The sequence below is a fragment of the Adiantum capillus-veneris genome, chromosome 20, assembly GCF_014529385.1.
Source record: "Adiantum capillus-veneris isolate H3 chromosome 20, ASM1452938v2, whole genome shotgun sequence".
NCBI lineage: Eukaryota > Viridiplantae > Streptophyta > Polypodiopsida > Polypodiales > Pteridaceae > Adiantum > Adiantum capillus-veneris.
Genome location: NC_140950.1, coordinates 103,604,202 through 103,631,929, shown reverse-complemented (window position 1 = coordinate 103,631,929; position 27,728 = coordinate 103,604,202). Strand labels below are relative to the sequence as shown.

The 27,728-nt window shown below is 44.9% G+C and overlaps 1 protein-coding gene across 9 annotated transcripts in view; it reads right to left on the bottom strand.

Annotated features, from left to right (window-relative positions):
* LOC147433009 (uncharacterized) overlaps positions 1–18,069 on the bottom strand; it is a 101,533-nt gene extending 83,464 nt beyond the window's left edge. For 4 of the 9 annotated variants that reach the window (XM_086492754.1, XM_086492761.1, XM_086492756.1 and 1 more), the window contains exons 1-6: positions 16,110–18,066; positions 15,737–15,870; positions 15,484–15,542; positions 15,274–15,363; positions 14,953–15,004; positions 14,709–14,843 (exon numbers count right to left, since the gene is read on the bottom strand). In XM_086492754.1, the coding sequence (XP_086348880.1) occupies positions 14,709–14,843; positions 14,953–15,004; positions 15,274–15,363; positions 15,484–15,542; positions 15,737–15,870; positions 16,110–17,341 (1,702 nt within the window). In that variant the 5' untranslated portion in view covers positions 17,342–18,066. Of the gene's footprint in view, positions 1–14,708; positions 14,844–14,952; positions 15,005–15,273; positions 15,364–15,483; positions 15,543–15,736; positions 15,871–16,109 lie in introns of all 9 variants that reach the window. The other 5 variants (XM_086492755.1, XM_086492758.1, XM_086492763.1 and 2 more) reach the window with 4 other exon arrangements.
* Positions 18,070–27,728: the final 9,659 nt, after the last annotated feature.

The following is a 27,728-nucleotide window of genomic DNA, read 5'->3' as shown; positions in this document are numbered from 1 at the left end:
AAGGCCTGGACTTCAACAGCAATCTCATCTTCTGCACTGGAGATGCATTCTCTGGGTACAACCCAGTAGATAGAAAATGTAAGACCTCGCCGTACCATTCCGGTGTTGTATCGATTTTAAAAAGACTGCTATCTGGAAAGTCATCCGCAATCCCGGTAGCTTCTTCACCTATGTGAATGCGAGAGAGGTGGTCAGCCATTACATGATGCTTACCAGGACGGAGTACCACTTCAAAATCAAACTCTTGAAATAGGAGGAGCCATCGCCATACTTGACCTGCGACCTGTGGCTTATTAAGCAGATAGCGCAAGGCATGGTGATCAGTAATAATTGTGAAGTGGACCCCTAGCAAATAGTGACGAAATTTTTGTAGAGCATACACTATAGCCAAACCTTCCCTCTCTGTGGTGCTATAGTTGTGCTCTGCTTTGGTGAGCAAGCGACTTGCATAATGTACAGGGCGATCCAAGTTGAACTCTTTGCTAGGCTGAGTCAGCACAACACCCACAGCCAGCAGGCTGGCATCTGTATGCACATGAAAAGGTAGGGCCCAATCCGGGGCAACTAGAATAGGCGCTTCAGTGAGGCGTTTATGAGGTATGCAAATGCTTCGGCCTCAGGTGTTGACCACTGGAAGGGAACAGCAGCACTGATGAGCCAGGTCAGTGGTTGAGCCACCTGTGCATACATACGTATAAACCTGCGATGATAGCCGGTGTGGCCCACAAAGCTCTGAACACCTTTGGGATTTATGGGAGGAGGTAACTTCAAGATGGCCACTATCTTCTCTGGGTCAGGTGCCAAACCTTGAGCAGACACCACATGGCCCAACAGTGTGCCCTCTGTGACCAAAAAATGACACTTGTTCGGATTGAGCTTCAAACGTGCCTCTCTGCACCTGAGGAAGACCGCAGAGAGCTGAGCAAGATGCTCCTTTAGATTTTCTATTGGGGTCGAACATTGAGCACCCGAGAAGATGGAAAAGTCGTCCATGAATATGCGAAGGTGATCAGTAAGCAGAGGACAAAAGATGAGATATACTATGCGATTGAAAGAAGGCGGTGCATTTTTAAGCCCAAAAGACATTCTAGTGTAGATGAAAATACCCAAGGGAGTGTTTTGATTTGGTCGTCAGGATGTATTCCTAACTGATTGTAGCCGTTGAACCCGTCCATAAAACTATACAGTACATGGCCAGCGACATCTTCAAGGACTCTCTCAGTGAAAGGTGTCGGAAATCCATCCGGGATTGTGACCTTATTCAGAGCCCGGTAGTCGACGCAAACTCGAATTTTGTTGGACTGCTTCTTTGGGGCAATAACCATAGGGGACAACCATTCTGAGTGCTCTACTGGTACAATAATACCTGCTTCTTGCATTTTTTCCAACTCGATTTTGACTGCTTCTGCATACTTGGGATTCAGTTTGTAAGACCGTCCTCTGACCGGCGGATTCCTTCTTCGAGAAGGTGAATTCTTGTTGGTTCTGAGTCGAGCTTGAAGACGTGGATGCCCTTTGCGTGGGGCAATCCTTACTGTAGTGATCCTTTGAATCAGGGCAATGACGACAAGGAGGGGACCCCTCAGGTAAAGGACACTTGCTCTGATAATGCCCATATTCTCCGCATCTGTAACAGAGTATGGGCCGATTGGAAGGACGAAACGGGGGACGAGGTGATTGCTGCATAGAGTTGGAGGCTGAAGTGTAGAAGCTCTAAGGGGTTGAGGTGGTATTAGCATTATAAAAACTTTGAGTTGGGAAATTACTTGACATACCTTGGATAGCAGGGGTATTGAGCAAAGGTGGCATGTAGTTGGGATGGCTGTAGTGGGAAACCATGTTGGATGCTGGTGCTAACCCCTGTTGGAGAGTAGGACCAAGACTTTGCTGTATTTTGTGCAATCCCTTTATATAGTAGCAATCCTTATCTTCATGACCCGATTTTTCGTAGAAGTGGCAATAAGAGCGAAGGGGACAGTCCTGTGGAGGGTGTCCTGGAGAGCGGCATGAACTACACCATACCATAGCCTTAGTCTCCTGCTGAGCCCTAAGCTCTTCTAACTCTCTTTTAAGTTGATCATAAGCCTCTTGATGTGGAGGCTTCTCCTGTCTGAGAGAGAAGGATCTCTCTTCGTGAAGGGCCCTCTGTAACTTTAGGGCTTCCAGTTCCCTTCTTAAAGAAGTCAAGGGGTCTGATGGACTGTCCACAAGTACAAGGGCAGTATCTAACTGAGCAGAGTCAGTGAACTTCCTTCTTGCTCCCTCTATTCTAGTAGCAGTAGCAACAAAGTCCTCCAGACTGGCTTCAGGACGGAGACTTTCTCTGAGCTTTTGTTGAGAAGTCTTTGGCAGAGCCTTCTCTACCCACTTCTTCACCATGAATTCCCCTGGTTGCTGAGGCAGCTTGGCGACCAGGGTCTTTGTTTTGGTCATGAGCTCTGCAAATGTCTCCTTGGGCTGGAGCAACAGGTTGGCCAACTCATCTAGAATCTTCTCTTGATAATCCCCTGGTCGGAAAGCTTCACAGAACTGCTCTCTTAACATGGTCCAAGTCGTAAAGTGGTTTTCAGCAAACTGACTGTACCATTTATCTGCAAGACCATCCAAGGTGGACGGGAAGAGCACCAGGTATGCGTCTTCTCTGTTGAGGCCACGACCTCTGCAAAGAGAGACAAACCTCCGAGCATGGTCGTTTGCATCTTCTACGGAGAGACCTTAAAAGTAGGGAACTTGATGTTCACCTTTGCCAGAACACTTGTGAGCTCCTCCATGGCCTCTTGCTCCTGAGTCTGTTGCTCACTAGCTTGCTGTAACAAAATGGGGGAGAGCCTTACCGGAGAAGGTGACCTGGAGGATGTAGAACCGGTCGAAGGAATGGAGGTAGCCGTATGAGTAGGTATGGGTGATGGGGTTAATATGCTTCTACTGGGCACCAAGGGTTGACGCCGTCTGCGGTAGTACTTCAGAGGACTCAGTAGTGCACTTTGACGCTCCAAAGACCTCCTTGTATGTGTCATGCAGTAACCGCCAACCCCACCAAGCTTTGGGCAAGAAGACCTTCACTTGGGCAAGACAACCTTCACTTGGCTGAATATTGGTCTAGACTCTACTAGACCAGGGCGAGTGACTAGACCACCTGGCCTGGACCAGGACGAGGATGGACTAGACCAAGGACGAGAAGGACTAGACCAGGACGAGGACTGGGTGGACCAGGGCGAGAGAGGACCAGACCAACAAGGCGAGAGACTAGACCAGCTAGATTAAGCTATCAAGGGTGAAACTGGACCAAACCAACAGGCTGCACAGGCGAAGCGAAGAAACCAGCTACTCAACAGAGTGAGACTTCAGTTGAGATCCCATCGTGGTCGCCAAAATGAGAGCACCTATAGCGCGGATAATGTGTAGTGCTCTCTACAGTGTGGGTACCCCTCAGTGCAATGTGCGTGACAATCTCACTCAAACAAATGAAAACTCTCTCAACAGAATGAAACACAGAAACAATGGATAACAACAAAGACACAACAGTGGACCAGAACATGTGGACTCGACTAGCTCAAAGAACCATGTACAAGACTCTGGCGTGGCAGCACACTCAGCTCCAGCCCAGGACTCACAGGTACAAATGGCGGTGTCGAGGCTCAGATGTGCAGGGATGGTGAAGCAGTGCTCTGTGTAAGACTCGCTACCTAGACGATGAACCGACTATCTATATAAGATAATGATAATGACCCAACGGCTACTACTCATAGATACAATCATAAAGAGCCACCAACGGCTCATAAATGTCAGCCAGCTAAGTGTGACCTGGCCACATGTCCACTAGGCCACCATCCATATCCCTACCACGTGTCATTGCCCAGAGTGTCCGTCCAGTGTGAACAGACCAGACCAACTGTACTAACTGTAACTGTGTCCTGTGAAAGTGACACTGTAGCCTGCTACAAGGAAGCCAACGGATTCACGCCTCTTTCCTTCAATTGAGCTGATTTCCAAGACAAGCTCAAGGCGCGGTTTATGCCACCTCAGTACCTTGCACGATTGAAGGACAATTGGCGCTCTCCCAAGCAAAATAGTATGCTGGTTATGTCGTTTTCTAATCATGTTTTGCAGCTAGATACCCAATTACGCAAATCGGATGATGAGCGCAAAGAGGCTTTTCTCTTTGGATTGGACGAGTATATCAAGTACGATGTCGAGGTGCTCGATCCAATCGATCTCAACAAGGCGGTAGCGATTGCTCTCGCACAGGAGATGAAGCACAACAAGGGAAAGCCTAAGGAGACCAAGACATCCATAAGTACCTCGCAGACTTCTCAGAACCCTCAAAATGGTAAGAACGGTAAGAATGGTAACTCTTTTGACCAATCTTCCAACAGTCTCTCAGAAAAGAATTCTTCCAATGAATCTAAGGGTAAGGCTAACACAATTGCTAAACCTAAGCTTACTCCAGATGAAAAGGTAGCACAAGGAATTGTAGGAGGATACATCACATCGGAAGAGCAAAGCACTTATTCTAAGGAAGGTCGTTGTTTTCATTGTCACATTAAGGGTCACATAAAAAGAACATGTCCTAAGCTTGAATCGAATGAATCTAAAGAATCTACAGAACCCACTTCCTCTGTCAATGCAATGAATGATAACACAAACTTGCCCCACGTTTCTCCTGACCCTCCCATTGATGATTCTCTCATTAAATGTTATGGTCGTACGTCGGGGCAGCGTTTTGTCATATTGTTTGACCCAGGTAGTATGCATGATGTGATCAGTCCCTCTCTTGTTGAGAGAGCCCGCCTCAAAGTTAGTCCGAGATCTCCTATCGAGGTCTCTGGCTTTCGTCCCGGTATGGACGCTCTCATCACGGAGGAGTGCCTTGATGTGTTGTTTGGAATTCAACAAGCTGCTTTCACTAGAAGATTTGTTGTTTCTCCTCTCACAGGATGTGATATGATTTTGGGCATTCGATGGTTTCGTGATAATGACGCTCTCATTGATTTTAAGACTAACACTATAACTCTCAATGCCACAAGTGATTCTCCTATTGTCATTCATGGAGAGGACATTGTTCATTCCATCTCTCATTGCTAATATGCAGGATAAGATTGAAAGGATTCACGAGAAGGAGACTCTCTCAGTCTCTTTTTCTCCACAGCATGACACACAAAATTTGCATGATTATGAGAAGCATGATGATTTGATTGACAATGATAAGCATGATGATTTGGATGATACTGACAAGCATGATGCTTTGCACGATCAAGGTGTGATTTCTCACGAGCATGATGATTTGCATGATCAAGATGTGATTTCTCACACGCATGATGAGTTGCATATAGATGATGTGATTGTTCCCAAGGATGATGTGTTAGTTGATGCTTTTTCTAGCGAAGCTAACCTCGTTGTAGATTTGATCAATCACGAAGAACCGATCTTGGCTTTCGAGTCGAGGTCCAAAGAACCCCCACAGGACGATTTGATCATTCAGGAAGAACCGATCTTGGCTCTCGAGCCTAGGTCCAAAGAACCCTCACAGGAAGTACTATGTGTTCGCATGATTGCTACGCACGCATTGTTCGAGTGTTTCATTCGTGATCGTTTCCTGTATTTTAGTCAGCGTCTTTATGTGATCCCTTTTCCTAGGCATGACATATTGTATGTTGAGCATGTTTCACTCATGGATGAGCACGAATGTATGCAGATTTTTCATGAAAAGCTGAAAAGTATGCATTCAAGGAAGTCACATTCCATGTCTCTTCCTTGGCATGACACAGTTGTAGACAGAGCACATGAAAGTATGAGCACCAAGCATGGGCATTTCCATTGTGTTTTGCCACAGTTGATTGCTCTAGATCAAAAGAGAAAGATTAGATCTCATTGTTTGCATATGTTTGGTGAACGGGTTGTCACTCTATCTCTATGTTCATCTCCATTGCATGCACAGTCTTTGAGAAAGACAAGATTTTTTCCACTCACTTTACCTGGAATAGGTATGTTCATAGTTTTGTGTTGGAAGTGGTTTCAGGAATTTTCCACCATGGAGATTCTTGAAGACGAAAGAAGCACGACTCTAGACGAAATTGAAGCAAGGAAGGAGATTCAAAAGACTTTGTGTCGCTTTCGGCATGGCCCAAAGAAGCAAATGTTGCATACCTTTATGACGTTCAAGTACCGCACGACCCACACATCAGAGTGGGCCGGCGAAGAGTCCCTTCCAGGATTCCGGATGCTATTGGCGATCTCCCTCGACGCCATACAGTTCGGTACTAGTACCTCACTTTGAAAAGGAGGGGATGTCACGTGACACATCCAACCCTATGCGTTTGTGGACAAGCTACAGCATGATCAGGGTTCAGTCAGTCCAGTCAGTCTAGATTAGAAGTGATCTGGCACTTTTGTGAGTCTATTCGTAGACCGTGCATGCCCAGTCACTTAGAAGTTAGCATAGATGCATATCCTCTGGTTGCACACAGCATGATCATCAGAATTCCCATCAGAATCCATTAGAATCAGTTAGGGGGATTTTCTAGTGCATTTAGCATATTTTTCCTATTTTTGGTATTTTTCACTTATTATTTTTAAGTGACTTCCCAACAAAAGTAGGTAGGGCAATTTTGCTAAGAAAATATATAAGCAAACCCAAGTTAGCACTTTCTGGCAGAAGAGGCAGCAGGAGCACATGCTCAAGAGGCATCTTCTCACCAAGAACTGCAGTACCTCCAAGCCTGGCGTTTCCTCTCCATGAGCCTAGTGTTTTCAATTTGGGACTTCACCCATCGCGAGCCATTTCCCCACTTCAACTGTCACGTGACACATCCCAACCCTGTGTGTCCGTGGACAAGCTATACCACAGCAGGGTTCAGTCAGTCCAGTCAGTTTAGATTAGCAGTGATCTGGCACTTTTGTGAGTCTATTCGTAGACCGTGCATACCCAGTCACTTAGCATAGATGCATATCATCCACTTGCACACAGCATGATCATCGGAATTCCCATCAGAATCCATTAGCATCACTCAGGGGAATTTTCCAGTGCATTTATCCTATTTTCCTATTTTTGGTTATTTTCACTTATTATTTTTAAGTGACTTTCCAACAAAAGTAGGTAGGGCAATTTTGCTAAGTTAATATATAAGCAAACCCAAGTTAGCACTTTCTGGCAGAAGAGGTAGCAAGAGCTTCCCGCTCAACAGGCAACTTCTCAGCAATACCCCCCCAAGCACCTTGGCGTTTTTGGAGATCCCATCCTCGCCGACCCGCAAGATCTGGCGTTTTCAGCCTAGCTTGGATCGTCAACACCACCAGCACCCTAGCGCTAGCAGATTACTGCCTCGCCAACAAATTCGTCAGCAGTGCTAGCGTTTTTCCACAACAGCCTATTAGCGTTTTTGGTCTCCACAACCAGCGTTTTTGGCAAGAGAAAGGGCAGCCCAGCGTTAGTGATTTCCAGCCCATATCGCATCAAATCAACAGCGTTTCCAGCCCTAGAATACCGTAGCAGATCAGCCCCAAGTTGGTTGCAGATGTTCCCCCATTTTCAGCCATAAAAATGCAGCCAAACAGTCATTTTCAGCCACCGAAACAGTCCCGAAATTCAACGAATAGAAGATCCCAGATTTCAGCCATTAAGTCGTCGTCGTCACCACCGTCGCCGTCATCGGCATAGTCCCATTGCATACGCATTGTACACCTTTGTGCAATCAAAGTAGACCACTCTCGCCGACGAGAGTGGGGCCTTCGGAGGAGGGTTTTACAACCTCTCGGGTGTCGTATCTATTCTCTCTCCTTCTCTCAGTCTCATTCACTTGTACGCACAATCCACTCACTTTGTTCGTGATCATAGCACTCTCCATAAGACGGAAAGCTCTCTTTCCCTAAGAACTAAAAGGAACCTTGAGCAAAAGGATCACTAATCTTGAGAAAATACAACATTCATTCCGTTGCACCTAACATTGGTATCAGAGCTTTTGTAAGTGTTCTGCATTACTCAAGGAAAGAACCACAAGAACCACAAGAATTTTTTTTGCTTGTTGCAATCGCACGAACCCAAGTTTACTTGGGCGTGGCGATTCCTAATTGTGTTTTGTTGAAGAGTGACAGGAATCCCAAGAAAGAAGGGCTTGTCCAGCCTCCCCTTGTGTCTCTTTTCACTCATTGAGAGCGGACCGTGCACTTAGCGGCCAGCCAATCGACGTGAGGTGGGAAAAAGCAACCTTGGTGTGAGCGCAAGGCCACGAAGGGGTGCGCTCGCAGAAAAGGGTAGAACTCGGGTGAAGAGAAGATCCTTCTCCAACGCGATTTGCAAGCGAAAGAACACCTCAAGAATCCAAGATTCTCACGAATCAAGGACCTCAAGAACCCAAGATTCTCATGAATCAAGGACCTCAAGAACCTCAAGACCCTCAAGAACCTCAAGACCCTCAAGAACCCAAGTTCCTCGCGAACTTAAGAACCCAAGACCCCCAAGAACCCACAAGAATCCACGACTTCAGAATGGTCATCATTCGAAGCGGAATGGATACTTCGCTTGGAGGTGATGAGCATGAGAGAGGCAAAGAAGAATTTTCCCCACCAGGAGGTTTTTCCGACCCTCCCCCTTTTCCATCTACGACAAGGATTGCGCTAACTCCTATGGAGGCTTTCGACAAGAGGATGATGGACAGGAAGTTAGAAAGCGAAGAAAGAATCGCAGCCATCGAGCGTAAATACCAAGAAAGAATGGCAGCCATAGTGCGTGAGAGCGAGCAAGCACGCTTGGAAGCCAAAGAACGACAAGACAAATTGGATCGTGACTTCAAAGAAAGAAAAGCAGAAATGGAACGCAGACAAGCAGAGAACCAAGCAAGACAAGCAGAATTTTATCGCGAGAACAAAGCACGACTTCAAGAGATGTTGCGACTCTTTTCTCAAGTGCAGGCACCGATGCAAGAGATTCGGGAAAAGGAGACTCTCTCAGTCTCTTCTTCTCCATCGCATGATAAGCACAATGATTTGCATGATGATGAGAACCATGATGAATTGAATGATATTGATTTGCATAATGATTTGAATGACAATGATAAGCATGATGATTTGGATGCCAATGACAAGCATGATGATTTGCATGATCAAGATGTGATTTCTCACAAGCATGATGATTTGCATGAAGAAGATGTGATTGTTCACAAGGAGGATGTGTTAGTGGATGCTTTTTCTAGCGAAGCTAGCCTCGTTGTAGATTCGATCAATCACCAAGAATCGATCTTGGCTTTCGAGTCGAGGTCCACAGATCCCCCACAAGAAGATTCGATAGATCCGGAAGAACCGATCTTGGCTCTCGAGCCTTGGTCCAAAGAACCATCACAAGAAGTATTATGTGTTTGCATGATTGATACGCACGCATTGTTGAGTGTTTCATTCGTGAAGGTTTCCTGTATTTTAGTCAACATCATTATGTGATCCCTTTTCCTAGGCATGACATATTGCATGTTGAGCACGTTTCTCTCATGGATGAGCACGAATGTATACGGATTGTTCATGAAAAGCTAAAAAGTTTGTATGTCAAGATTTCACATTCCATGTCTCTTCCTTGGCATGACACAGTTTCCGAAAGAGCACATGAAAGTATGAGCACCAAGCAGGGGCATTTCCATTGTGATTTGCCACAGTTGATTGATTTCGATCAAACAGAAAAGATTCGACCTCATTGTTTGCATGTGTTTGATAAACGGGTTGTCACTCCATCTATTTGTTCATCTACATTGCATACAAAGTCTTTAGAGAAGACAAGATTTGTTTCCTTCACTTTACATGGAATGGGTATGTTCATGGTTTTGTGTTGGAGATGGTTTCAGGAATTTTCACCCATGGAGATTCTTGAAGACGAAAGAAGCAGATCTCTAGACGCAGTTGACGCAAGTACAGAGCTTCAAACGACTGTCGCTTTCGGCGCGGCCCAAAGAAGCAAGCGTTGCAGACCTTTATGAAGTTCAAGTACCGCACGACCCACACATCAGAGTGGGCCGGCGAAGAGTCCCTTCCAGGATTCCGGATGCTGTTGGCGATCTCCCTCGACGCCATACAGTTCGGTACCAGTACCTCACTTTGAAAAGGAGGGGATGTCACGTGACACATCCCAACCCTATGTGTCCGTGGACAAGCTATACCACAGCAGGGTTCAGTCAATCCAGTCAGTTTAGATTAGCAATGATCTGGCACTTTTGTGAGTCTATTCGTAGACCGTGCATGCCCAATCACTTAGCATAGATGCATATCCTCCGGTTGCACACAGCATGATCATCGGAATTCCCATCAGAATCCATTAGCATCAGTCAGGGGAATTTTCCAGTGCATTTATCCTATTTTCCTATTTTTGGTTATTTTCACTTATTATTTTTAAGTGACTTTCCAACAAAAGTAGGTAGGGCAATTTTGCTAAGTTAATATATAAGCAAACCCAAGTTAGCACTTTCTGGCAGAAGAGGTAGCAGGAGCTTCCCGCTCAACAGGCAACTTCTCAGCAATACCCCCCCAAGCACCTTGGCGTTTTTGGAGATCCCATCCTCGCCGACCCGCAAGATCTGGCGTTTTCAGCCTAGCTTGGATCGTCAACACCACCAGCACCCTAGCGCTAGCAGATTACTGCCTCGCCAACAAATTCGTCAGCAGTGCTAGCGTTTTTCCACAACAGCCTATTAGCGTTTTTGGTCTCCACAACCAGCGTTTTTGGCAAGAGAAAGGGCAGCCAGCGTTAGTGATTTCCAGCCCATACCGCATCAAATCAACAGCGTTTCCAGCCCTAGAATACCGTAGCAGATCAGCCCCAAGTTGGTTGCAGATGTTCCTGTCACAAAGTGATGACGTGGCGGACAGCAAAAACCCTAATTTCTGCCAGAAACCCTAAAATTCCTGCAAACCCTAATTTTTGCCAAAAACCCTAAATTCCGGAAATCGCGGAGGCGGATTATTAAAAAATAAAAAATTAAAAAAAAAAATTTTGGAAAATGATGAGCGACGCGAATTTTGCTTTTGCTTTTTTTTTTTTTTTTTAAAAGAAAAGAGTCTCTAAGAGAGAGAGAGAACTGATGCTTTTGATTTTAAAAGCTTTTGGGGCTCTGCTTTTGGGCATCCCTTGTAACCTTTAAATTAGTGGTGAGGGCCTCACTTCTCAGAGCATCTGGACGCAGAGTCTGAGAGTGAAACCCTAACCGCTCTCTTGTACTTTGATGATTGATTAATACAAAAAGAAATACCGAGAGGGGCGCCAGTCTTTGGGGCCAATATCTCTAGGCACGGAACTCCGCCGGGCCAGTGCAAATCTATTGTGATCTGTGAATTGTTTTGAGGTGGTTATTTGGTGCTGTCGCGGTTGATTCTTGACTTGACGTGTCCAAGTTTGTTACAGTTCCCCCATTTTCAGCCATAAAAACGCAGCCAAACAGTAATTTTCAGCCACCGAAACAGTCCCGAAATTCAGCGATTAGAAGATCCCAAATTTCAGCCATTAAGTCATCGTCGTGACCACCGTCGTCATCATCGGCATAGTCCCATTGCATCAGTCCATTGCATACGCATTGTACACCTTTGTGCAATCAAAGTAGACCACTCTCGCCGACGAGAGTGGGGCCTTCGGAGGAGGGTTTTATAACCTCTCGGGTGTCGTATCTCTTCTCTCTCCTTCTCTCAGTCTCATTCACTTACACGCACAATCCACTCACTTTGTTCATGATCATAGCACTCTCCATAAGACGGAAAGCTCTCTCTTTCCCTAAGAACTAAAAGGAACCTTGAGCAATAAAGATCACTAATGTTGAGAAAATACAACATTCATTCCGCTACACCTTACATCAGCCCAGCGTTTTGCATATCGCCATACCTCCCTCTGACACCCTCGCGTTTTCAGCTTGACCATCGCCAGCATTACAACAGGCCAGCTTTTTTCCACTAACGCTATCAGACAAGCCAGCGTTTTCTATTTTCAGCCCGTTCCGGCAGCAAATGGACAGCGTTTTCAGCATGCATGATTTGCATCAGATTCAGCCATAAAGACTTGCAGGTATCCCCATTTTCAGCCCTCGAAAACGCAGCCAAAACAGTCACTTTCAGCCACTGAAACAGCCCGGAAATTCAACAGATAGAAGACCACAGATTTCAGCCCTAAAGTCGTCGTCGTCATCACCGTCGTCGTCATCGGCATAGTCCCAAGTTTCATCAGTCCATTGCATCCGCATTGTACCACTTTGTGCAATCAATAGTAGACCACTCTCGCCGACGAGAGTGGGGCCTTCGGAGGAGGGTTTTACAACGTCTGTGGTGTCGTATCTCTCTTCTCTTTCTATCTCTCAGTCTCATACACTTGCACGCACAGTGTCCATTCACTTTGTTTGTGATCATAGCACTTTCCATTAAGAACGGAAGGCTCTCCCTTCCATAAGAACTAAAAGGAACCTTGAGCACAATTCAGAGCACTCATCTTGAGCAAAGCGCAAACATTCATTCCGCTGCACCTAACACCATGGCTGGCTGTCGGGACGGCTTAGGACTAATCTAGCATAATGATGACTTACAAGCTCCACAAGCCATGTATGTAAGATGTCTAAATCACAATCATTGTAGCTTCCAATTATGTTGTAGCAACCTCATGTGGCACTGCGGCCTTACAACTGATCATCCAAAAGATCGTAGTGACTAGCGGTTTTTCCATCCATCGTACATCCGATCAGAACGACTACAATGGTCTAGGCTAGGTACCCGAATCTGTGCGTCGCCAATGTATCAAACAACCATGGTCCATAGCTTAGTGCGGGGCTCCTAAAATTGTACCAGTGAGAACATCCGCTCCAGCCTCCAACCTGTGCAAGGGCTACATATCCTTGTGTCCATCTCAGGCTGCTCTCTTTCAAAATGAAAGAGGGTACTAAAAACATATTCTAAGGTATGTGTAGGACTCTACATACTCAACAACGTCCTGACCATATGGCATAAGTAAACTTTGGTGCTAAGGCCCTAAGCCACTTTGTTGTGGTGTTAAATATCATCACCTTGCCAAGGTTCACAAACAAGTCTCTATCCTATGCATAGCTCCGTGATGCATCCAGGTATCTCTGATACTATGTAGTCCCTATGGCGAGTCAGCGATGAGAACAATATTATCCGCATAAAGCAACAAGGGTATCCAAGTGCAAGCAACAAGGGTATCCAAGTGCCTGATAAGCATGCACCTCTATGATCTATCACCCTCTCTATCAATATAGTCCAATACCTCATCAAGATACATACCAAAAAGTGTAGGACAGATTGGACATCCCTAATCTCTTGGAATATGCAAATCATATAATCTATGCATCAATCTCAAGATTTGTGGAAATCCACAAGGCAGCAATAGATACAACATCCATGTGCTCAACCCTCCTCAATGATAACTCATAGTGTAAATTTATGATCAAGCATGGCCTTCTCTTGAATCTAGCCTGTCCCCGTGCTTGGATACTTGCTCTGTACCCAACAGCTCAGTTCATGCTCAAGCGTGAAAGCATAAAGCTTGGCCAATTGTGTGGCCTATTCCAATGGTATGATAGTGAGTTGGGAATATAGGATGCCCAGCCTTCAATATCAGCACAACAGGGTTGGTGCCCCAGCTCTCAAGAAAGCCTTCGCATATGGATCCATTAAACATGTGTGCCAACAAAGGTGCCACTGTATCTTGCGATAACTAGACCATCATGATCATATGATTTGCCTTTGTGTAGTCTATTAATGGCCTCGCACATCAGACTTTAAGTGAAGGAAGCAGGTATGAGGTCGAGACATCAGCAGCAATAGTACGGATGCTGAGTTGGCATTGAATAGAAACTCATCGTATATTGTTCACATGTGTCTGCCGAAGTGGTGGTTGTAGGTGCTCGCGGATCTTGGAATAATCTCCACGCCTCTCTAGAATCCTGACTTAAGAATAGCTGATACAGCTCCTGCTCAAACTGCACTAATTACACTATCTCCTTTCGCCTTACAAGGAGTCTTTTGGGCACCCGGGGGGGGGGGGGGGGGGGGGGGGGGGGTGCATAAGTAAATCCTTGAACAAAGGCTTAGGCTACCAATATGCAACAATTCAAGAATGAATGATTCCTAGTACAAAATGAGAGTAGGGAGTCCCTTACATATTAAACCCAAGCAAAAATCCAAGGACAAGCCCAGCAATGGGTGCTCGGAGCAGTAAAGAAGGGCTATGTACCCTAAACTTGGCCAATTAATAGGATGCCCAACTAATAAATGGGTCAAAATGGCCCAAAAACCTAATGACGCACTAAAATAGCCATATAATTATGCAATACAACCTAAGTACTCCCATCTGGAGATAATAAAATCTCCAACATGCAGCTCTGATTATAAAAGGGCTGCAAAAAGCTTTCATACAACAACCCCACAACAATGAAGTAAGTGCTAGCAATGTGACACAAAACCCCATCTTACCTTTCTACAGGTTGCACCATGCAATCTTGCTAGGGCATTCCTGAAATCAATGATTTAGCTGCTCAATAGTATAATCGATAGAATTACTGAGTTCAGGATTCCATTCATGGCCACAAAAGAGAAACCAAAGACTATATAAAGAGCAAACCCAAGCAAAGGCACGAACACAGGTTAAAATGAATGATTACTAACAAACATCTCTTTAACATTGTATATTTTCTGATCACTAGAGACTATAAGAACAACAGACAACTGACTTGCCAATGTACCGTGATTGCATGCACCTGGCGAACTAGAAGGTTGAAGTTTTTGGCACTCTGCTCCAATGCAATAGATTTCTGGGTATGCTTTGATTTCATTTTTCTCATAGTCAGTAAGCAAGCTCCCATACTGCTTCAAGGCGACTGAAACCAATATTTGAGTTTAGCAATGGCACCTAAAAGACAGATAACATCAAAGAGGAAAGCACGTCACACATACAACAGCACTTCTGTAGGTTATTAGCAAACTCACTCTCAGGAGTCATGGACACAGCATGGCTTGAGACATTGGACGAATGGGTTCTCTGTAGATAGAGAGATAATTGAAAGTCAACGCCCTTTCAAAGACTTGATCTAGTAAGAAATACTTTTGTTATCAATTTTCCACTTCAGATACACACAAAACCCTTTATGACCACCAAGTTACAATTTGGAAGATGCACGGCAGTCAATAACATTGAGTAACTAACTCTCTCGTGGCAAGCTAAAACCATAACTGAAATTCAAAACAACCAACAACTTGCCCTATCAAGAGCTATCATGCAGGTGTCCGCTTAGAAATAAGGGCTCTTACTTCTCGCCTTGGAGATGACACGGCCAAGGACCCTTTCCTAAAAACTCCTCGTTCAGTTAAAGCAAGACGCGAACTAGCTTCATCTTCCAGCTGCAAACATATCCCATGATATCACAGTTTTCATGATTGATGCAAGTTAGATATTGAGGTGCACCAGGCCAGACCAATCTTTTTTCATTGCAACTTTTCACGCAAAAATTTGTAACTTACAGCTTGAAAAGGTCGTGATGTTTGAGCATTTTCAGCTGGGTTGCCTCCAAAGCCTGCATCTATACATGTGTCAGGAAAATATCAAATTCATAGCATAACAGATATGGCCACAAAATAAAGATAACAGCTTGAATGCTGAAATTAACGATTCAAAAATCACTCACATGTTCTAGCATTGTGATTTCGGTGATTTTCATGAACTTTAGCACACAAAGCAAGTGACTCTTGTTTAATATTGTCATCAAGAACTTGCCTAAAGGTACAGAAACTTGAGTATTCCCAAGGGACAGTTTCAATGGACTAACTTTAAAGCTCTTTGATTGAAATTTGCTGACCGTCTCTTTACTGCAATTGGCAGTCTCATCTACTGTCACTTTTTGGCAAGCCCTGCAAAATAAACATAGAGACTTTCGGCTTTCTTAATTAGAGCATCATAGCCTAAGGATAGAACATACAAAATATCAAACGCGGTGCTTTTGAGTTGTTGCCAAATAAGTTCTATTATTATACAGTTTCTTGGTCCACTCTGATAAAATCTGTGTGCTTAAACAATACATGTGTGAATCTGTAAATTGGCATACGCCCCGCTTATAGTCATAGTAAACCAAAAGTTGAAGATATATTGCCTTCGGCCTGTAGCAAGCTCATCCAAGCAGAGATCTTCCTGACTACGCCGTATATCTCGAGCTTGAGCTTTCACTTTATCCATCTGAACAGAGGGCTTGCCAACTGACAACTTCCCATTCGTCTTAGCCACATTCAAGTCCTGTGTCGACTTTGAATGCATACCAGGTGCCTTCTTTGCCTCTGATAAAGAGAACTCTGTCCGGTTTACTCCTTGCAAAGCCTCTTCTAATGTGTTCACTAGCTGTATGGGAAGCCTCTTGGCATCCCACGAACTAAGCTCTGCCTTTGCAGTGCTGCTTCTTGTGCTCTCCAAGCCTGTTCCAGTTTGTAAAGACCGTGAATCACCATTACTTTTGCAATGAGAACCTTCTTTAGAGCAAAGTAATGTTCTGCTCACACCGTTTGAATGCCTTGAAGTACCTAATGAGTCATTGTGGCAATTACGACTACAAAGGCTAGCATGTAGAGGTGGGTTCGTTGAGGGTAGGTATGTTGACAAGGATATGGAAGAGTGGTACTTGGCACTTTTTTCTCCTCTAGACTTTCTGCTTTCTGCTTGAAGTCGGTTACCATTCAACCGATCATCGAGCTTAATCTTGGGCATAGTGGGTGCAGTGAAGGGACTTTCTTTGCTACTCCTCAAAGGACTGTCTCTGCTATTCCTAAGGTAGGTACTCAAGGAGAGCCCATAAGAGCTCCCAAAACTGTCTCTGCAGCTTCGGTCTGTAATGGAGCCCGAGGCAGCACTCTTTCTGTCATAGCTTTGCCTGCAGCTTCTATCTGTGAGGGTTCCTGAAGTGGCAACCCTTCGTTCTGCAAGCAATTCGCGGGCTCCTCTCTCTGTAAGTGAGCCTGACAGGAAGCTTCTTCTTTCAGCTCGATTCTTTTCTGCAGAATACCGGGCAGAGTTTACCTTTGGAGGTTCTGCACACACACCCCTGCTTCCACCATATGAGGCAAGCTCTGCCTGATCAAGGAAATTCCGCCTGACCTTATCAAGGTTGAGTACAGGAAGATTTAAGGCTCTTGTGGAAGCCCTTTTGAGTTCACTAATTTTCTTCAAGCTTGGAATTTTGGAAGGCGCAGTAGACGGTCCTTTGCAAGGCAATGGAGGTTTTCTGGTCACTTGTTGCTGCCGATTGTTGCAGCTGCTCATCATTGAACTCTGTTGTTGATGGTGCCCACATGAGAACACGCCCTTCTTCGACTCCAAAAACTCCTTCCGTGCCATACTCTCATGTTACCCATGCAATAAGGGCTTAAAGCTTCAATGCAGGGTCGTCAATAGCCCCTGATAGGGATCTGAAAACCAGGATCACCAGAGGAACTCACATGTGCCGGCAATTTTTACGCGCTCACCATGGGTGAGCAATTCCAACAGCTCATCTTATCATGTACTTGCGACCATGCGAGTGTACGATATATGGAAGAAAACCAGCAGGTTTATTGACTTAAAGTTGCAAATCCTGCATATCTGTGCTTGCAAGCAGAACCCAATACACATACCAATTTTCCGTGATCATCAATCCAATACAAAGCACATGCAGATTCTATTTTTCTTGCTCCGCCTCCGCACTTTGAAAAATTGAATGGTATTTCAAGCTTTGCTGTGTAAAGCTTAACAGCAAGCAGCAGTTGCCGGCGAGTAAACCGATACGCAGCAAACCATTAAGCTTGACAATCAAGGACGTCTACAGAAAAGGCAAGATCAACGTGTTGTGAGAAGTGGATGACACCATGTAAAGAGGGTTTCGAGGATGGGTGTTCAATCCCTAGATGCATACAGAGCTCCATTGTGTAATGTAAGTTATACGTGCACCCGAGAGAGAGAGAGAGAGAGAGAACCAAAGCAGTTGCAGAGTTCGGGAACCAGAACCGATTCAAATTTGGACAGAAAATCCAAAGATTCCACTGTACGTGATTGCAAAATGAAGGTTCCAACTTCCAAAAATTGATGGAAATTGGAACGAAGAAGAAGTCATTAATAAAAAAGGGAAATTACCAAAATACCCCTCTAATTTGTGGAACTCTCAAAATAAGCCTCAAATTTTAACAAGTGATAAAATCAGGAGGCCCTAATAATAAGGTTTGAGCCTAAACAAATGTACACATGAGCAAGGTTATCTGCAGAGAAAAAGATCTTGGGCCTAGTCAAAATGTAAACATGAGCTAGGTTACAGAGAAAAAGATTTGCCACTAGCATGCTATTAGAGCCAAGTCTCTTAAAAATTTAAGTGGTGAGGGCACTTCTATTTTTGAAATTTTAGTAACGTAGTTTATGAAATGCTCTAGTGTTCAACTTGAGCTAAAGTAAAGGAATTTTGATATGTTAGAAGTCTTTACTTTTATCCTACCTTGCTCGATATCAAATACATTCTAGTGGGCTCATTATTATATTGACTGGAATCTTACCGAGATTCCATCGGCTGTAGCATGCCCTTGCTAGTTGTCCAACCAAAAACTCAACGAGTTGGACTCGAACTCTCGCTGCTCCACACGAACTTCTTGGAGTCAATTGAACTAACCAAGCAAAGAGGCTGCATATATTGTGCAACTTAGCCCAGCGCATTAATAATTAAATATAACCAAAGACAGAGTCAGGGGATTTCAGGAGAGGGAATGTGTCATAATAACTAATATCTAATTCTCCTAAATGATTTTCTCATGTTAAACTGATCATTTAATATGGGGAAGTACCAGGGGAGAAAAAGCTAGATTATTAGTAAAGCTAGCAGACTGGTCATTGTAGGGGGCCCACAGTAGGGATCCAAAGGGGTACCATCTGCAGAAGAGCAATGTGCAATGTGCAATGTGCAATGAATGGGCTCCAAAGACTTTAGGGTTCAGCCCATTAAGACTTCCAAAAGGTTAAGTTCCAAAATTTCAAAGTGTAAAGTCCAATGGTCAATTGTAAATGGAATTGGATGCTTTGTGTGTGTGCAAAAGGCCAATAAGCTAGAGGACAAAAGCAAAAAAGTTTTGGGAAGATGACAAAGCTTAATAAGGACTAGACACACACACACACACACACACACACACTACACCTAAGCTTACCCTTTCCACAAAGTAAAGAGGACACATGTCAGGCATGCAAAGAAACCCCCAATTCTTGCCTGAATACTATTGGATGGGCACATAGGTGGACCAATGAGAAGTTAGCTAGTGTAAACTAAAATTTTATTTTTATAAATGCTCAAAAAATAACCAATAAGAAATAGTCTCCCTAGAAAACTATTGGACAGTCAAAGGGTCCAATGATAATTAAGCAGTTCCTAAAATTGCTTAATTCCTATTGGCCAAAGGACTAAAAGGTCCAATAGCAAAGCAGATAATTAAATTAATTATTTGGCATTTACAAAATGGAAAAAAGGATGGACACTTGTCACAAGGCTCTTGATTGGCCCTCTCAAAGGCTATTGGCCAAATTATTTACGGGCCAATAGAAAGCCAGCAAGAGTAAAACTCATACTCAAATACTATTGGCTAGGCTTTTCAAGGGCCAATAGGAATGCAGCATGAGTAATTGGCAACGGGGTCAACCAAGAGGAGAGAGAGGACTGTTTTGGAAGAGCATTATTCCACACACACTCACACAACTCATGTGTAGAGCAAGAAAATCATCTCCTTCTCCAAGCTTTAATGGAAAGCTCATCTTCTTCTCCAAGTTTGAGAATGGAGGTCTACACCAACAACTCTTGGATATGGAATGCAAATCCAACCAAGAGCTAAGCTTCAATGCTATGCTTCTCTCCTCTATTATCTAATTACTAAGCTAAGCAAAGCTACAAGAGTAATTAAGTGAGGAAATACTTCTTTCTCGTAAGAATACTCCTTCTTCCTCTAGATCTACTCTCATACCCCGCTAGCTCTCACCATCTTCGAAGGTGTGTGAGGTCTTGGGTCTGAGACCAACGAGTAACTGATGTTATGTGTTAGCACATGTAAGTTTGGTGCATGAAGCTTCCATCTTCATAGCACCTACGAGTTTTTACCAAGGAACACAAAGAATTGTATTGTACAAAGTCTCTCTTAATGGGAGAAGTTATAATACAAATGCCTAATGGAGGGGGGACCGGTCCATGTAAATCCAGTCCTCAATAGTTGTCAATTGTTCTATTTCTCTCTCTCTTTCAAGTATTGTTATGCCAAACTAATTAGGTGTTATGCTAATGTTGTTATCTCCAACCAAGCACTCTTGTATGCTCATTAGGAATTTGCTCTTAATGAAATGCTCACTATGTTAAGTTATTTTCCGCTATTTACAAGCTTTATAGACCAGTAATTGTTACAGAATGGGACCTTGCATGTGCACAAAGAAATGAAATGAAATGTTATATTAACGTCTTCAAAAGGCCATAATGACCTATGAGACTCGAAAGTTACAAAGTGGTGGATCTGATACAAAAGTCAAAGTAACAAAATAACCTAACAACAGTACAAAACAAAGATATATACTATGGGGTCCTAAGTTGGGCGATGTGAGCCAAGCAAAAACTAAGCAAAAAATGGGCGGCTTGTTGGGATAGCTGAATCACAAGAGATCTAGCATCGGTCGTTGGCGAATCTCATCAATTTCCTCCATGGTTAGTAGTTTGACCGGGCATCGTACATGCCTGGCCAGCATGCTCCGAATTTTCTGTCGTAGCCTCCGTCAATGCTGTGTAGTTCTTCGCAGTCTCGTGGGCACGTGGATTTCCCCAGTTCAATCGCTCGGTCAATCAGTGTGCCTCTGGTGTGAGACGAGGGGGGAGCTCTGTTGTAGGAGTGGCTCTTGCGGCTATCCGTGTCTGCTCTGAAGAAGTCTGAGATCCGTCTTTGAGAAAGCTAGCCTCGCCATTCATCAGGCTATCTCTGTGTCTGCGCAGCTCGAGCAGGAACAAACCCAGACATCTCTGATCTTCGTATCCCATGACTCTTGAGAGTGGTCCAAAACCCTCTCTGAACAAGCAATGGAAGCGGCCTCGTATCTCGTAGTAGACGGGGCAGCGGCATGTATAGTGTAGCTTTGTCTCGGGTTCCATGTTACACAAGGGGCATGTCCTGTCCTCTGCTGGTACTCCGCTGTATCTCCCAGTCTCAATCCGCAACTGGTGAGAAGATGTGCGTAATTGGCCAATAGCACATCGTATCCCATGAGACAAGTGGGTATCCATGTATCTGGGTCTCGCCACAAAACCATCTTCCGTAAGCTGGAGAAGGTGGTCTCTGTAGAAATCCATCTTCATGCCCAATTCCTGTGTTGGTTGTATCCATGTCCTCCTGTGGTGTCTAGCTGGGTCAGGTCTTGGCGGATGAGCTTGGTGATCTCTGACTGTGTAAGAGTGAGAGATGGTGCATCCAATGAGTAATGGAATGGTGGCAGCCTGTCTATGCTGAACCCATGTGCCTGAAACCATGATGTCATCTCCCCATACTAGCATGTTGTATCTCCTTGTATGGCTAACTGTCGAGAGGATTCAAGTGCTATGCAATCATATCTGTCTCTAGGAAGTTCCCATGTGCGGTTTATGAAGGAGACTGATCTGGTGAGCGCCTCCACCACAAGTGGGGGGGCCGCTAGCTCTACTCGGATAATGGCCCTTGGTACTGATGCCTTGGCTCTAATGAGCCGCGAGATCATAGAGACGAGAGGTTTCTCTATGTTCCCCCATCCGTCTGAGCGACCTGGCCTCCCATGGTGATCCAGTGAAGGTCCCCATATCTCGGTTCCATAGAGCAATGCTGAAGCCACCAAGGTGTCAAAGAGCCAGAGCTTCGTCCGGGGCTCCTGAAACTGAACCTGCGAACACATCCTCTCCAATCTACCCAATGCTGTGTGGGCTCTAGTAAGTCTGGTCTCTGCTGCTCTTCTGAGTGAGAATGCAGGTCCGCTAAAAACCACTCCAAGGTAAGTGTAAGCGTCTGTCTACTCCACAGTCTCCTAGCCGTATGTGAATGTAGGTGCTGACCTCCTTATCCATTGTGGGGTGGTATTAAACACCATAACCTTGGTTTTACCCAGGTTGACAGACAAACCACTTTCGTGGGCAAACGTATGCAAAGCATCCAATTGATGTTGCATTCCCTCTGGGGATTCGGAGATCAACACTATGTCAGCAACATATAACAAAAGTGGAATCCATGTCCCTGCCAACTGAGCACCTTTATCCCCATCGCTGTCAATGTAGTCAGAAACCTCATCCACATACATACCGAAAAGAGTAGGAGAGAGCGGGCAGCCCTGCTTCACCCCAATAGTGGAGTGAACCAGTGTAGAAGGTCCCTCCGGGGTGCGTACATGCCCTACTTCTGATCTGTACAATGCCATGATCCCCCAAATGAGTTCTGTGGGTACTCCCATTTCCTCTAATCTGCGCATCAGTCTAGCTCTGGGTACCGTGTCGAAAGCTTTGCGAAAGTCCACAAAGCTACAATAGATCCGTCTCCCATGAGATCTGCCTTCCTCGATGATGGCCCTGAGTGTTAGAATATGGTCAAGAGTAGAGAAGCCTCTCCTGAATCCTGCCTGCCCAGTTGCACGTATTTCTTCCCTCTCTACCCATCTACTCAGTTGTTGCTCAAGAATGGATGCATACAAGCATGCCAGTGTGTGCCCAATCATAATAGTGCGATAATTCCCAGGCTCCATGGGGTCTCCTGATTTGAAGATAGGTACGATCGTAGATAGGATCCAAGTGTCCGGTAGGCCCTCACACATGGCCCGGTTAAACATAACTGCTAGAAGCTCTGCTAGTAGGTCTTTGGCATGCATGAAATGCTCAGCGACTAGGCCATCATGATCATATGCTCTCCCAGTGTTCATCCTGTCAATAGATTTCTTCACCATCTCAGCGGTGAAAAAGACACATGCGTGTGGGCATGGATCGGGGGGGTTGGGGAGGGGCGGTTGTCCAGGTACTGTGTACAAAGATGATGCGTACTGACTCCAGGTCTCTATGGAGGAAATAGCAGAGGGGGGACTGCTCATGAAAGAGCCGCCACGAAGTCACGCGAGTCATGACTCAAGAATAACTGATATAGATCCTGCTCGAGTCGAGCCAAAAAAGCCCTCTTCTTCCGCCGCAGCAGGCGTCGGAAGTCAATCTGTGACTATCTGTGAGTGACGTCCCCCAGCAGCACCTCCCTCTGAAGTCTGGCTCTAGTCTGGCGGCACTCCTCATCGTACTAGCTGTTCTGAGGCATGCTCCCTGATCGGCGGCTCTGCTCAGGTTGGGTGTGTGGGTATGCTTCTCCTGTTGCCTCATGTAATTTTTGTGTCAGTATAGTAGTTAGCTCCTCCAGAGGTTGCCCCGGGTCCTTAGTGCATAGGCGTCTGTAGATTCCGTCCATGTATACAGAATCCGTCTCCCATGTGAATGTGTAGCAAGTAGGGGCTGCTACTCGTGGCCTGTGTGCTACACTGAACTGGAAGGAGATGGTCATTGACACCAGAGCATGATCCATTGCCACCCCGACCGGTCTGGGCCCAACTGTGAGATCCTGGATACTAGAGATGAGATTCGGCTGTGCCATGACATAGTCCTTTGTGATGGCTCCATGTCTGTGTGGGAAGCATGTAAAACCTCCCGCAACAGCAGGAAATCTCTGTAGGCCGTTCAAGATGTCCAATCCATGTGCAGTGCCCATGTCTATCAGGTGTCACCCATACTCAGTATATTCCATATCGTGTGATAGTCTGGAAAGGCCCGTCTCTACAACATCTAGCTCTCTTAGCATCTCCTCTGAAGTATCATAAAACACTGCCTAGTGATGGGCAGTCCTAGCATTGAAGTCCCCTAGGATGATAATGTCACCGTCCATAGAGAACTCCCATATATCATCATCCAAAATAGAGAAAGGGGATTGTCCTCTGGGTGATGCATAAACTGATGTACTCGGGGGAAAGTAGCAAATAGCTAGATAGAGGTATTTTCCTGTCTCTGCTTTTAGTCTCACCCACATGTACCTAGCCTGCTCATCCCTGCGGGCTATATGTATCAGTGGCTGCAGATCCTCTCTAGATAACACTGCCACTCCTCCCGAGCCCCGCCCTCTGTGCTCTGATCGTGTCTCCTGTCTGTAGGCTGTCTCCCATCTGTATCCACTAATGTGAGGCATGGATTGCCCAGGGGCCTGGTGTGTCTCAGAGTAAAAGATGATGTCTCTTCCAGTAAAGCTATCCTCAAAAGCACCCACATCAAGACGCATAGATCCATTGTAGTTCGAGGCAGCTACTTTGAGTGTGGTCCCATAAGTCTCACACCGTCATGTGGAGCGTCGCTCTAGTATTACCACTTTTCCGTCTTGGTAAAAAGCGATCTTGCCTTTTCCCCTTGCCGCTCTAATCTCCGGCATTACTTCCTGCATATGAGCGATCTGCGAGAGGGTGAGATCATCCCTGAGAAAGATGTCAGTCTCTTTAAGAGTTGGTCTTTTCTTCAAGAAGGAGTTCTTCGCTTCCATGGAGGGAAAACGGAGGATGAGTGCTCTTTCTTTTGAGGTTTCTCCACTGCTTCCATTTTTCTTTATGTTGCCCACTCTCCATGCCGTTGTGTGCGTCAGCTCATGAATCCCCATCAAGGCTGTGAGTTCTTTTACTTCTTCATCCACATTGCCTTTGTCTTTAAGACCGCAAATTCTCACATGTAAAGCGCACACCCTTCTCCTCTGCTCCTCCTCTAGTGTCTGATTAATGATGTTGTTGGGTGTGGACGTGGGCGTTATCTCCTTGCCTTTTTCTTTCTTGGCCACCTTGGGTCTCTTGGGCCTTCCCTTGCATGCCTTTTGCATGTTCATGCGGTGGAGAAGCGCTCTTGACAGGCGGGGTCGAAGCCGGGTAGCGTGTGCAGGGCCTCTTGAGGTGAGGGGAGAGGGTGTTTCAAAGGAATCCAAACATCGCAAGGCCGGGTCTACCGGGTGCACGCCTCCGAGCCAGGCAATTCTCGTCACACGGTTGAAGCCCAGAAAGCTTCGCATAGAGAGCTTCTTTGTCTGCAAACTCTGTGCGCTGCTCGTTGTAGTCACCATCGCTCCAACTTGAAGGGCATATTTTTGGCCGCCCGCCTGAAGGTTAAAATTTGGCCTTCAACTTACCAAGGGTGCGTGCCCACCCTCGACCACACACCACATAAAAAGGACACCAAACGGTGCATGCACCTCGGCCAAAATCATAGGCAAAGGACAAGGGAATTCATCAGCAAATTACCATTTTTTTGCAACAGTTTTCTCAAGAATTTTGGTGAAGTGGAACCATATCAGTGAAGCGGTTGAATTAACGCAGTGGGATTTTGACGATACCTTTTACATCCGATTGCTTCTAACACACATTTTTTGTGCTTGTTTGATCGAGAAAAAGGGATTGTGCTTATCGCCATCGGGCCAGATTTTCAGAAATTTTGCCTCCAACGTACCAAGTCAATTAACACAGCTAATTGATTGCGATCACGATGGTTTTTGGATTCATCATCAGCAACACACGTGAAGGGACGACCTTACCTAAAAATTATTTAATTAGCATGGCATTACTGATGATTTTCTGTACCGACGACGGATACAACGGGTTTGCATCACATCTTTTGATATCTAAGTATTCTTCCTTTTATTTGCTAGCACCACACAAAACCATCATGGATTCCTCGTTTGATTTTCTGGATAACTTTCCGAGAATCATTTTTTTGACTTTGAACTTCCTTCACGAGTGTCTACTACTCCTCCTCAGAGTGTGCTTGACATTTTGGAGGATACTAGCAATCTAATCGATGAAAAAGAGTACATTACAAGACATAACTTTCAAACGTTTGAAGGATGGTTTTGCAAAATGGCAGTTCGCGTCCAATTGCTTGCTACACAGGTGGATCACATTACGGAGTTGGTCGTCTCGTGCATCCCACAGGCTACCGTATCTACACCTGTGGCAGTCATCGAACCAGTCTTCGCCAAGGTGGCAAAGAGGAGACTTTCCACAATAGACTTTCAGAAAGCCAAATTGCAGAAGTTATGTTTCAATTGTATGGGACATCATCAACGGAAACATTGTCCCCAGGTACTGAATTCTTAGGTCTTTTTGATGGATTTTCTGGCTAAGTAGTCAATAAATTTCTTGCATGCTCTTTACTTGTTATCTTCCCTTTCAGATAACCCTTTTGGTTAGTTGTATATGATACAAGACCTTGCTTGGTATAGCATATTCAATCAAGATACAATACATAATGCTTTCTTTCTTTAAGCAATTTCGACATGGTCGATTCCTCTCCACTTGGACACATGTGTGTCAACGGGAACATATATTAGCTATGAACACCAACAATACATGAGCATTAACATGAAGCACGGCTTCTTTTATGGCATTTGGGATCATGGTTTCCACAGGTTTAGTATATGTTAATAGCACGTTTTCGCATCACAAGACACTGTATATGGTGCATGTAACGACATCTCTTCCGTAACAGATATGGCTACGAGCCAAATTGCAAAGAGTTTTATTTTGACAAACTCAATACACTTGCCACAGCTAGCTGGCAACCAGCATACACAATTTTAAGTTTTCTTTTACGTTGGCAACGATTGCCTATTGTACACAACAAAGTGCTTTAACAATTTACGTGCGACAACGGCAAATTGAGATGTATCCTTGCCCGATAGTGCAAGGCACTTTAGGTATCGGGTCAATTGGTAGAGCCCATCAATGTCACCCAGGGCTTACACGTCCGCGTGCATGGCATGCCAACGATATTGGTATAATCCCATATCATTCTTATTCTGCTTCCGCTATAACACTAAATCCTTTGTCAAGGACAAGGTAAGTAACTGATATCTTAAAACATTTTTTATGTTATTCACAGGCAAAGTGCCGCATTTCAAGTTACCCTGATACAGTCACGGTCACATACACGGTCAGTGGGTCAAGATGTGACTTATGGTACCTCTCTCTACGAGGGCGTGGTACAAGTACACAGCTGTATGCTTATAGGATACGCTAAGCCTCTCTCTCCAAGGGCATGTAGTTGTACGTTTATAGGATAAGATAAAACACAGACATGGTCTGGCATACAACACATTCGAATAAGGGGTTTTCCTCAGCCCAACATTCTCTCTCTCTCTCTCTCTCTCTCTCTCTCTCTCTCTCTCTTTCCAATTTCTATGCGGGAAAGGTGAAACCAGGCATGATTTTCTTGAAATCTTTCTATGTTAATATGGTAAGAAGAAGGGCTAAGAGCCATCTATTGCTACCTATTTTGGAAAGGCTAAGAGCCATCTATTGGTAATCCATAAGTGATTGCTTTCAAGATCAAAAATTTCTATTTAGTTGAGTGACCATTACTTATAATGGACAAGCAAGTGTCTTGCCATTAGTGATTTTTTGGACATTATTTTTGCACTCCACACTTTGTGTGACACTCAAGTTGAGTTTTCGAACGTCGTAAACTCGTAAGGGCTTATTTCTACCAAGGTGTATGGATGAAGCCAGTGTTTCAGCCGCACGACTGCTCACAAAAACCCTAGATTATGGATTTTTGGGTGTGAAAAAGGTCTAGTTGTATGATACGACTCCAATTAGTGGAGCTCCCATTAGCACTAAGAATGCCTATATGAGTACAATTTTGGGGTAAGCCCCACCTCATGATTACTAAATCACTTAG